This window comes from Otolemur garnettii, unplaced genomic scaffold, assembly GCF_000181295.1.
Source record: "Otolemur garnettii isolate 467f Iridium unplaced genomic scaffold, OtoGar3 scaffold00128, whole genome shotgun sequence".
In the NCBI taxonomy this organism is placed as follows: domain Eukaryota; kingdom Metazoa; phylum Chordata; class Mammalia; order Primates; family Galagidae; genus Otolemur; species Otolemur garnettii.
Window position 1 is genome coordinate 1,169,045 of NW_003852523.1, and position 12,619 is coordinate 1,181,663.

At 51.3% G+C, this 12,619-nt stretch overlaps 1 protein-coding gene across 1 annotated transcript in view; it reads left to right on the top strand.

Moving 5' to 3' along the window:
- The window catches only part of BACE2 (beta-site APP-cleaving enzyme 2), an 80,919-nt gene that overhangs the window by 27,388 nt on the left and 40,912 nt on the right, over positions 1 to 12,619 (top strand). Inside the window, exon 2 of the mRNA XM_023518143.1 lies at positions 11,718 to 11,806. Within this exon, the coding sequence (XP_023373911.1) occupies positions 11,718 to 11,806 (89 nt within the window). The remainder of the gene's footprint in view (positions 1 to 11,717; positions 11,807 to 12,619) is intronic.

A 12,619-nucleotide genomic window follows, 5' to 3' on the forward strand; every position in this document is an offset into this window, starting at 1 on the left:
ACTTGTCACCAAAAAGGTACCAGTTCCACACCCAGCTGGCACCAGCGGGATAGAAACAGCCACTGGAGGTGCTCTGCATGGGAAGGTGGGAGCTCAGGAGAAGCAGGAGACCTAGGCAGCCAGGGATGGGGCAGCCACTTACCAGGTCGGGGAGGAACCGGCAGGTGTGACAACAGCCTTCGTGCCCTGGGACTGGAGCATCCGGGGCTGCACTGCCTTGTTGCAGCCCTGTGCAGGTGCTGCTGACACCCAGGCCTCTGTTACCTGTTCCATGCACGGTCCATCCAGTGTCACCTGCCCCAGAGCAGCCTAGGGAACGTGGAGGACTGACGCTACGCTGTGCCCGGGCGCAGAGGTTGTGCACGCACTTCTGGTCTGTACCAGACTAGCAGCAAGTGGAAGAGAGGAGTGACAGTCTGATGGATGCCTTGGTGGTCATGTTGGGCAGAGTGACATATTGAGAGTTAGCCCTGTAACAAGAAAACGTCTTGGAGAAATTAAAATGTGTCAGTGTGCCAGGCACCCTCATAGGGGTGTTGACACACATGACCTCAGATGCCGCTCCGAGCAGCACTCTTTGTTATCCCACCTTATGAAGGAGAGTACTGAGGCTCAGAGAGGCTGTGCACACCCGGACAGAGGCTCAGAGACGCTGTGCACGCCCGGACAGAGGCTCAGAGAGGCTGTGCACGCCCGGACAGAGGCTCAGAGACGCTGTGCACGCCCGGACAGAGGCTCAGAGAGGCTGTGCACGCCCGGACAGAGGCTCAGAGACGCTGTGCACACCCAGACAGCCCACAGCCCGCGGGTCTGGGCTTTGAATCCAGCCATTATTTTTTCACGTACATACGGGGTGTGTCCTGGGTCCTTCAGTGCAGCATGAATCCTGAGGATGGGCATAGTTGTGTATTTAAAGGCATTGACTATGGGTTTGGAATAAAATTTCTCTCAGTCTTAGAAATTTGTCCTTCCCGCTCTTTATAACCAAAGGGTTGTTTGGAAAGTTTCATAACTTAGAGGAAGGTCCCCTCCTTCCGGTAACCAGGTGTAGTGGCAGCTCCCAAGTCCAGAAGGATGGTGATTTGGGGGCTCAGCTTTGATCTTTTAGGTTCTTAAAACAGAGGCCTCCTGTACTCAACGTCGGCCTCTGCAGATCTCCACGCTGAGCATTCGGTGGAGATCATCCCCACGTTCAGAGGCAGGCAGCCAGCCTGTGTCCCTCCCCGGCCTCCACTTGGCAGTCGTGGTTTTTCCACAAGGAGCCGGGGTGTCCACGTGTCTCTCAACATGTGTTTTCCTAGTAGGAGCCTGTGCGGCAATAGTGAAACGGCTCTACGCACACACGCAGCCGGAGTAAATCGTATAATCAAGAGCCTCTTAGCTAAGTTCTGCAACATCTGTTTGTGTTAAGTGGTGCTCTTTGAAAATGATTTTTTCCCTTCTGTATAAAGACAACCTTAATTTTAGATTGTGGAGAAATGGTATGTGGCAATTATTTTTGCTTTCTTCAACAAGACATGTTTAAGTAAATGAGATTCATTTCTAGAACTGAAGCGCGGAAAGAGCCTGATTAACAAAATCAGTGCCTACAATCACATGTAATCACTGTGGGCAAACAGCCCCGAGTGGCGGGGCCAGAAAGGCCGCTGCTGCCTGCCGTGGTTTCCGCTTGCCGGCGAGACTTCAGCAGATGGGCTGCTAATATAATTAGGAATCGTTGTGTTAAATGAGCCATTATTTAAATTATCTGCTAATTTTCCTATCTATTAACCTGCTGAAAAAGAGACAGTAATATCTGAGAAATCTCAGGCTTGCTAATCACTAACTAGATGAATCACCCAGTTTTTCCCCTTAATGCAACATTTTACCTTATTGCAGCAATTAGCAAATGGCCTTCTGGAGGCTTATTGCCCAATGCATCAACTGAAGATGAAGACGGGACAGTGGGAGGCAAGCAGTGCTGAGGTTTCAGGCAGGTGGCAGATCTGGGGTTCTTCACGTGGCCTGTGGCCTTGGGAGAACGCGTGGCTTTCTTGACCCGTTTTCCTCTTTCATAGTCTCTGAGTTAAGGGATACTTGGCCTTTGAAAGCATCCCTTAATCCATTCTGCCATTATAACAAAATACCATGGACTGGGCTGCTTAAAACAGCAGATATTTATTCCTCCATCCAGGATGCTGACAGATCAGTGTCTGGCAAGGTACACAGAAATGACAACTTCTCTGTGTCCTCACTTGGGAAAAAAGGATGAGAGAGCTCTTTGGGTGCTTTTATAAGGGCACTAATCCCATTGATGAGGGCTCCACCCTCATGACCTACTCACCTCCCAAAGACTCCACCTTCTAATACCAGCACATTGGGGATTAGGTTTCAATATATGAATTTGGGGATGGGGTTCACAAACATTTGGACCATAGCAGAACAAAAGAGAACCTTCTCTCACTGTCCCTGAGACACTGGTGGGGTTAGGGAATTGAGGTGGGGAGGAGACAGTACAAGGTGCCCTGCAGAATAAGTGAGTTACTGCATTGCACAACTGCAGCTCAGCCCCACCAGGGACTTGTGGGAGTCACCACCGAGTGCATTTGGAACTATCTCCCCAGGGAGTGAGGAAGCAGATGTTTATTTTTGGTTGAGGGCTGGTCCCAGGAGCATTCACTCCGGCACCTCCGGCCTGTCCTAAATGCTCGTCAGGCTCACCCCTGACATTGCAGGAAACACCAGAAGCTGAAGTGAGTGCCTGAGGAGTATGGGCCACCAACAATCTCTCTGATGCACTGCTTCTCACGTTGGTTATACTTGGACATTTAAGAGATAAGTTTGGGGTTACTTATATAGCAGCTGGAGTTGGCCAAGTTTAACCTGCCCTAGCCAATTCTAGAAAATCTAAATTATTTGCACACACGCATTAGGAGTTTGTGGAACTTTCTTCAGCTCCTTCTGCCTTTTTGTTAAGTTTCCTTTCTGAATCGGCTTTCCCTCCATTCCCAGGTGGAGCTCAAGGATACTTTCCCATCTCAAAGAACAAGTAATTAGTGAATTTCTATTAACCTAGCACTATAGGGCCAAAAAGAGACCAAGAAACAGGGCTGTGCCATCCAGTGACTAACACGATATGTTTCTGAAGCTTCATGGAGAGATTGGTCCTCTGTGGCAGTGCCACCTGGCCAGGGGTGAGCCTGGAGGCCACTCTAGGTCTGGAGCTCTGAGGTCCCTGGGGAGCTTCCAGCCATGGGAGGCAAAGGTGAAGACCCATCTCAGCAGGTTGGGAGCAAAGGTGATGGGGAATGGACACGAGGCAGCCACCACTGGGTGCTTACTGTGAGGGGGAAGGGCAGTGGGTGGAGGGAGCATGCTTTGAGTTTTGCCACTTTTAAGAAGTTGAGAAAAAATTAGCCTGCTCAATTCCTATAGTTTCTGGATCTGTCATGAAAGGGGGCTTTTGAGGACAGAGGCTGCTGGACTTGTTGTTCTGCTCTACTGGATTCTCCATTATGCTGGGACCCTGGCGCCGTCATCATTGCCACCCTGAGTTCATCTAGACATTCGGGGTCCTGTGTCTGCCCTGAGGGTGCCCTCAAGGCCTCAGGTGGTGGCTGCAGGGTTGGAATAGGTAACAGCCAGTGACCAGCAGAATGCAAGCCCTCAGCTCCCGAGGGCAGGAGGGTTTTGTTACTAGTTACTGTGTTCCGGGAAGATGGGAGGCGGGTTCTGTGGGGAGGACGCTGCACCTCTCCAGCCTTCTCTCCTCCACGGTTGTGAAGGAGGAACCACACCTTTGTGCGGTGCTCTGAGTCACTGCGCATCATGCTCTCAGCACACAACATTCCCTGAATTTGAGACTCCGTGTATTTTCGGTGTCCTTTTTGGTGGCTGAACAACATGGTCTGGAGCCAGGCTGTCTGTATGTCTGTGTGGGCTTGAACCACAGAAGCAGGAGACAATTTTGGAAGTTCCTAGAATCAAGGAATCAGCAGGTGAAGCTCCCGGCATGTGATGGGGTGAGGTGCCGGGAGGAAACCTCCACCCAGAGAGTCTGAGTTTCCAGCATGCCGAGAAATTTACAGGACAAGTGGCTTTATTTTTGTCCCTTTGTGGTTGAGGTTTCTTGCAACAAAGAGGTCATGGTCTTGGCGAGAATTTCATGCGAGGAATGTCCACTCCCGCCGTCACCATGAGAAAATGGCGTTGGCGTCTGGTGCTGCTCAGACACTTACTGGAAACACACCCTGGAGTGTTACCGTCCTTCCTCTGACTCTGCAGACACCTTGTTTACTTGGGGTGAGTTCGCTCCTCGAATCATACATCCCGGAAACGACACATGTAGCGACGGGCTTTGCTGGGCCATGACTCTGAATTGAATCTTCTTGAAAGCCGGCCTCTGCCAGCATTGCTGTGAAGGGCAGGGCTGCACTGAATGTCCAGGCCACCAGCGACATGGCCTGAGGGAAATAGTACAGTCCGCCTTTGGGCCTGACCTCCTCTGCCTTTGTGCTCCCAGGCTTTGCAGGGGAGCTGGCTGCGGAGGCTGGGGCAGAGTCCAGACTGAGGGAAGAAGGCTGGAATGTCTGTGCAGAAAGTTCCCTGTCACTGGGGCTATTGTGTGAGGGACAATAGTCTTGTTCCTGCTTCCACTGTGTGCGCTTGGCCATGCAGGGGCAATGAGAGTGGACGTGTGGTGCCAGTCTGACCAGTCGCACAAGGGGGGCCACCAGGGCTCACTCCCGGGCCGCTGGGCACTGTGCTATACCTAGCGACACCCAGGAGACATGACTGAGCACAGCATGCTTCTGTGACAGGGAGCAGGCAAGGGACAGTAGGCTGTCGTTGTTTAGGAATCTGAGTTTTTATCATCTCTGACTTCTAATGACTAAGAAAGAGTGTGTCTTCGTAGGTGTAATTAGCAATTTTCTTCAGGGTGATTGTCTCTTACCTAAAAGCCACACTTGCCTCTTTGAAGACCTCTCGTTCCAGGTCTTGCCTCACAAAGAGCTTGTCCTGTGTGTGTTTTCTTTCTTTATATCCTCTGTTACCCAGGCGAGTTTGAATTTCATCTCACCTCCAGGAAATATTTAAATCTAGGCTGGGAGACACTGGTGAGGCCCTGGGGTCATGTGAGTTGCCTATAAGCTCCGGCAGGAGTCTCCTGGCTCTCGCTGTGCCGTCCAGCCTTGGTGCTGGGCAAGTTGCCCTTTGGAGCCACCTTAACCCATAATGGGTAAGGTCCTAGGCCTTGCTGGGCACACATGAACCACACTTACAGTTTTTGCTCCGGTATTAACCCTCAGCAGGCTGCAGAGGACGTGTCACAGAACCAGCTCCACAGGCCGCTGGGCAGGTGGGAGACTGGCTCACCTTGAAGATGGACGACATGGGGACTGGCAGGTGTCCGAAGTGAGTCATGGCACCTGTGGGCCCAGCATGAGCCGAAAACCTAAGGAATGTCTTCTGTCATGCTCCAGCCTGGAGACTGCCCTCCCCACTCCACCAGAAGGTGGAAGAGATGAGAAAGGATCCTCCAGGGAACTTTTGCGGGGGGCACAGCCCTGCCAGTGCCTTCATCTTGGACTTCTGGCCTCCAAGAGGATAAATGCGTGTAACTTTGTGCCACCCAGTGTGACAGCCCTAGGAGGCTACTGTAGAGGGTAAGCCCCACTGTCCAGGAAAACAAATCAGACCGACCAATGTCAAGATACATTGATAAAGCTGTAGTACTTTGTGGCTATAGAAATTCTTCAGATATCCAAGAAGAAAAACAAAGTCACTTCTAATGAGGAAAAATAAGATACAAACACTCAGTGTTAGAATACACTGGAGAAGTATCTATAGGGTATCCCAAAAGTCACCATGCCTAGGAAAAAAATTATAGCAGTGGCAATCTGGGACTGTGTTTGCCATGAGTGGGAGAGAAGACGCCGTGTATGTAGAAAGAGGTGGCCGATACGTAGTGAATGTTCTGATGTACGAGTACTGTTAGTTACAGTTTCCCATTTTCCCTATGAATGGGGACATGGGGGACGCCCTGGGTAAAGTGTTGAGGGGATAAAAATATGAACCAAATGTATAAAACTCAGGGAAATTGTTCTTCAAGTGTGAAGGCCGCAAACACATGTTCTCGAATGTTAAAGCACTTGGAGAAGATGGGGCCTGCCTTGCAATGGGGTCTGGGGGACACTGAACAGAACTGAGCTGAGAGAACAGGGTGAGGAGCTGGGGCGTGAAGGGCAGGTGCAAGGTGGCAAACGTCTCCTGGAGTGACTGAGCGACTGTGGGGAATACGGTTATCAAAAGTAAACCTTGGGAACATAAAACAGCCTTGTCACCTGTGGAGAGATGGATGGGAGGGAGGTTCCTGGTGACTCGGGGACACTCAGTCCTCATGCTCCTTAGTGGAGGACGACCCTGACAGCAGTGGGCAAAAGACATGGGCAGGTGGGGGAAAAGGACTTACATACGTTATGTAAAATGAGAAAAAGGCGTATCATAGAAGTCAAAACGGTGTTAGACCCCCACGTCTTCCCATTTTTCCCTACTTAGGTCACCTCCTTTCCTTTCCAATAATGTCTGGGTGTTTCTTTAAGAAGTGGGCTAATTTTGTTAGATTTCAGAGTCGGAGAGAGGCACACAGACATCATCCTAAGTTGCCTGATCAAGATAAGAAGTTAATGTATCATGTAAGTTATAAGGAACATGGCCCAAATAATAAGCTGACAGATCACCAGAAAAATTCTTAAAACAAGAAAAGCTGTAAAGAGTAAAGGACTAAAGGAAGAAACATTAAAACAGAAAATGTAAGACAGGAAGCGATAGGATAAGAAAAAATATGTATAACTAGATGTAAATGGGATAAAATCATCTCTTAAAAGAATTGAAATTGGGGGATTTAATAAAAAGGGTACAGAGGTTCTGAAATGCCTGCCCCCTTTGAGAATCTGGTTGTGGTGATCCATGATAGCTTAGTGATTAGTATTTAAGAGCAGGAAAAGAAAGAGCTGTGCTCTGCGGGAGTGTCTGGTCAGCCAGACTGACCTCCAGGCGGGCCCCTCTGTGTAGCTGACCGTACCCACCCGTTGGTGCATGCGAGAATTTCTCAGCATCCGCCAATTCCTTCCCAGTGAAATCCAAGTACATGCAGATTTGTTGAGTGCCACTAAGTGGAAACACAGACTGCTTTTCTCTGCTCTCACAGTCCACACGGAGGACTTCTGGGACCACATGTGTGGGGACTTCCCCACAACGAGCCAGCGGTCAGTCTGCACCCGGCCCTGGCTGGGTGTCCTCCATTCCACTTCAATCCCAACACTGTCTACCTGGGGACAGCTCAGTCCCGAAGGCTGCCTCCCACTTCCGATGCCAGTCTCCAGGCCCCTGGGCTTCTGCTGACAAATTGAGATTCTCACAGTTCCATCTGGAGTTGGATTCATCTGCTAGATTGGCTCACAGGCCTCTGAACACAGAATACACATTTGCCAGTTTATTCTAAGTGATATCACAGAGGACGCGGAAGCAGGTGCATAGGGCAACGGGTGGGGAAGGGGCTCAGAGCTACCTGGACACTCCCTGACCTCATCTTTTTGGGAGATTCCGTGACACAGACATGATTGATTAAATCCCTGGCTTTTGGTGATCAGCTTAACCCTTATCTCCTCCCCTCTCCCGGAGGCTGAGTTGGGGATGGGACTGGAAGTCCTGTCCTCCGTCCTGAAGCTGCCTGGGGGCTGTAGCCATCAGTCCACTCGCAACATGCTGAATACATCACTGTGAGAGCCCAAAGATCATAGCGTGCATGCTGGGAAACAGGTGAAAATCAAACAGGTGGTTCACAGTTTATCTCACCTTTGTGCATTTATGACAGATTCAGATCAAATCCGATCAAACTGGGGTCGGGGAACTTGCAAATTAACTATCAGATATTGGATGGAGAACCCAACATACATACTTAAAGTTACGTTCTCTGCGGTCGGTTCAGACATTCTCCGCAGCAGTGCGAGATCTCACGTTCTCTAGAGGCCGTGAGTAAATGGAAGGCGAGGGGAGTGAATGCATTTACTAAAGCTGAGATGTGACAGTGGCATTTCTCGTCTCTTTATTTAGCGTGCCGTCGCCTTAGCTTCAGAGTCACTCCAGGCTTTCATCCCAAATCTGTTTGTCTGCCATTCCTACAAAGTTTTCACAAACATGATGGAGAGAGAATTTGCTGAAGTCACAAAGAGTTTCATTTGGGAAAACAAGGGTGGCCCCATGTGTGGTACCCTGGGCCTGCAGGTGCTCCCAGGACCGTTAGTTGGTGGCTCTCCACGGTTCCTGTGGCCTTTGGCGGGGGTGGGGGACAAGGCTGCAATGCTCAGGCCAAAGGGGCTGGACCCCGACTTGGCTTCTGCCAGCAGCCCGAGAAGCCTGCCTCTGCCGACCCCACGCACGGCAGGTTCTAGGCAGGGACTGGACTGCTCCGGCTTGTTTATTTTCTCTGAATCTGTTATCTTTGTACCAAGGGCACAGTCAGTGTCTTTGTTTTCACCTTTGAGAATAATTCATTTGTTCATTCATTCAACAAATATTTGAGTGCCCACTCTCTGCCCAGCTCTGTCCTGAGCACTGGGGTCAGAGCAGCAAACAAGAGAACACAGTCCCCACAGAGAGCTTTCACACCACCAAGAGGCGGCGGAGTCAGGACCAGGACAAGTGCGTGTGTGAGGGCCCCGGGGCCAGGCAGTGGTCAGGTTAGGTGAGGGTTAGGATGAGGAGAGTGCAGCCGCAGTCAGACTCTCCCGGTTTGAGCCCCAGCTCTGCCACTTGCCCTTGTATAACAAGGAACGTCAGCCTCTCTGTACCTCAGTTGCCCCATCTGTGAAAGGGGGTTGTGATAGCACCACCCTCAGAGAGCTACTGTAAGCATGGAGTACTCACAGGAGGTACGTGCTGTGTGTGTTAGAGGTGATGACATTTCGGGGTCAGGTGAGGGGGGCAGGTCAGCAGGGACTGGGAAGGGCGGTCAGCCAGGGACTGGCTTTCTGGAGGTGTGGAGCAAAGCCTGGAAGGAGGTGACAGGCGTGCCAGGCAGACTCAGGGTATCCTGGGAGAGCCCCGCCTTGGTGAGGTGGCAGCAGAAAGCCCTGCATCCGGGGCATGTGCAGTGGTCAGGGTGGCTGGGAGTGGTGAGGTCGGACACAGGCCAGCAGCAGGCATTGGAGGACTCTGGATGTTACTCGGAGAGATGCAGGGGCCGTGGAAGGCAGAGAGTCCACCTGCCGTGACCAGCATCGTAACAAGATTTCTGTGGCCACTAGTTGGGAGTAGACTGAGGAAGGTGGCAGGAAGACCAGTTGGGACAGGTGGGGAGGATGATGGTACAGCCCCAGCAGCCCCAGGGGAGCAGGACAGGAATGGGCAGGCATCATCCAGAACCTGGCAGTGGGGCACTTTCTAGGGGGCTGGACGTGCACCGTGAGGGACAGGAAGCGCAGTGGTGACCCCAGAGTGGCCTGAGCCCACAGGGCTGCTGTCGAGTCTGTGTGAGGAGCGGGCAGGGCAGGGAGCACAGTTCTGGGCCCGTCAGACTCCGATGGCCTGTTTGCGTCTCAGAGCCACTTTAACAGGGCGCCACAAACCAAGTGTCTTGAAACAGCAGGACTGTTCTCTCACCACTCCACACACCAGAGGTCTGGAATCGAGGTGCAGCAGGTCATATGTCCTCCAAGACCAGGGGTAGGGCCGTCCTCGCCGCCTCCAGCTCCAGGCGAGCCTGCTGGTCCCTGGCGCCCTTGCATCTCATCTGAACTTGCTCACCCCACAAGTGTCACCTTCCAAATAGGGGCACACTCACACCGCAAGGGTCAGGACGCAGCAGACGGTGTGGAAAGCAGTTCAACCCACAGAAGATGGCTGAGAGACGTCAGATGGAGAGAAGTTCAGGAGCAAGTGTGGGCTGGGATGTGAGGGTCTCCACAGGGGGCAGGCTTTCAAAGCCTCAGGCCTTGAGAGGGTCACTGTGTGTATGTAGACAAGCCCCAAGTTGTTCCCGTGCTGAGTCCTGGAGAACCCCAGTGGGCTAGGGAGGCAGAGGCCGCAGCTGACAGGAAAGTGGCGCCCCAGCGTCCGAAGTGCAGAAAGCATTTCCCAGAGGAGGGAGTGGATGGGGCTCAGACCTGCTGATAGGCCAGTCAGGTAAGAGGAGAGCAGAAAACACTGGACACGGCCAAGCGCCGGTCTGGGGATTACATCGTCCTGCGTAGAACTTGCCAGTCTTGATTTTCTTGTCTGTAGCTGTTTAAACTTGACTTCCAGTGTTTGGCGCTGCGTGTACTTGCTCAGTGTTTATTTCTGAAGGATGTGTTCATTCTGTAAACACCTGGCTGTGTGTCTGGACCTGAAGAGATGCTGGGCATAGGATGATGGTGACCGACGTGATGCCTGCCCTTGGACGCCTTTGTCTAGAGGAGGACATGGGGGACACTGATAAAACAGTGCTATGGCTTGATGGAACTGGTCACTAGGGAGCTGCAGGCTGAAACCACAGCAAGATGCCATTCCACACCCACAGGGGCAGCGAAAATAAAAACACCAACTTCACCAAATCTCTGGGGGAGCGTGGAGCAGTCGACCCAAGTACACCACTGATCCACTGCTCGTGGAGGCCTAACTTGGTTTATCTACATTGAGAACTGTCCAGCAGATGGTTTTTTAAAAAATAATTAAAAATATATCTACCCTGTGACCCAACCAGTTTCACTGGTAGGAATTTGCCCTAGAGAAATGGATATACACATCTACAAAAAGACATATAAGACTGTCCATAGCTGACTCAGTGCCTGTAGCACAGTGAGTAGGGCACCAGTCACATACACCAGAGCTGGCGGGTTCGAACCCAGCCTGGGCCTGCAAACAACAATGACAACTATAACCAAAAAATAGCCAGGTGTGTGGTGGGCGCCTGTAGTCCCAGCCACTTGGGAGACTGAGGCAAGAAAATCGCTTAAGCCCAAGAGTTTGAGGTGAGCTGTGACACCACAGCACTCTACCAAGGGCGACATAGTTAAGACTCAGTCTCAAAAAAAAGAATGTCCATAGCAGCTTTATCCCTAATGGTCTAAAACTGGCCATCTAAAACCCAGGTGCCCATGAGGAGAAGCAGAGAAATCACAGTGTGTCCCTGCAGAGGAATCCGGCTCAGCAGGAAGAAGGAAGAGGGTCGGATAATACTGGAGGAGGGAGACTCTCTGAAGCAAGCCGAGCGGAAGACACTATGCTCTTGCAATATCATTGCACACAAATTATACCCAAATAAAACTAAAAAATTATATTTATCAAAGGTGTTCTTGGGGGCCATCCAGAGAGCTGAAGGGGTGCCAAGTGTTGGGGGAGGCTGTGAGGTGTCCTAGGAGCAGACGCCGTGTCGGGAGATCAACCTGGTCGAAAGCCCAGCACTGAGAAAGGGCTTGGCCTTCTAAGCAAGTGCCGGGGGCTTAAAAAGCCAATCCCGGTTATTTCGTGGAATTTATTTTCTTTAAGGCTCAGTGTGGATCTGAGGTAAAACTGCCCCCCCCAACACAAGCTGCTTCGGGGACCCTGTTTAGATTTAAATTTTACAATAGTCCCTCCATCAGTATAAGTTTTTTCTAAGAGGTAAATTATTTCTTATAGTCAGTTTTTTACAAGAAATTATTTGAGTACTATGCAAGTAACCTGATGCTTTCTATTTTTTTCTCCTTAAACAACAGCTGCAGATCCTCGTAGACACTGGAAGCAGTAACTTCGCCGTGGCGGGCGCCCCGCATCCCTACATAGATGCATACTTTGACACGGAGCGGTGAGTGAGGCTCTGTGTTGGCACCTTGCACTTGGGTTGCATGGTTCAAAACACACCAGAGCCCAAAAGCCAGAAGCTGCTTCATTTTAAGGGAGGGTGTATGCATGTATTTACACAAATTTGCGCGTATGTGTACATGGTGTGTGTACATGCAAACACGTGTGTAGACGTGTCTGTGCGTATGTGTGAGTTCATTCCAGGGGATCCACAGCAAGACCATCCTGTAGTTCATGTGAGATTCTCTTTATGAATATTCAAGTCAAACGTGGCTTTTGTAGTTAGACCTAAGGTGCAGGGGCATGTGGTCCTTCCTGGGGCATGGCTGGGGAGGAGCCCAATGTGAAACTGTGAGGCTGCTCAGGGCCCTGGATGGGGCTGGGGTTGCTTCCTCAGTGGAGGAAATGCAAAAGTGCGCGGAAAGCCACCTGTGCACAGCCCCCTGGTTCAGCAGGGGTAAGGTGTGGTTCACAAAATGAGCTCAGTGGGAGGTGTCTGAATGAGAGAATCCATCACTTGTTTGGAGAAGAGTCAACATCCAGAGCACAAGCATTAAGGCCACCGGAAGGGCTCCGAGCAGCGGTGATGGGGTTGGGTTGTGAGAAGCAGCGTGGTGGCCAAAGCAGATGTTTGCCCTGAGCAAGCTCCGCCCAGTGCAGACTTCAGAGGAGCTCTGGGTGGGCCGTGGCAGCCTGCGTCAGCCTTCACTTCTGGGGGAGCCTGTGGAGTCTGAGTGATTTCACATCTGCTTTTGTGATCCTAAAATTTAAACTCAGCAGACAGAACTGACAAGCTGGCATGTGGTGCTTTGCTTCC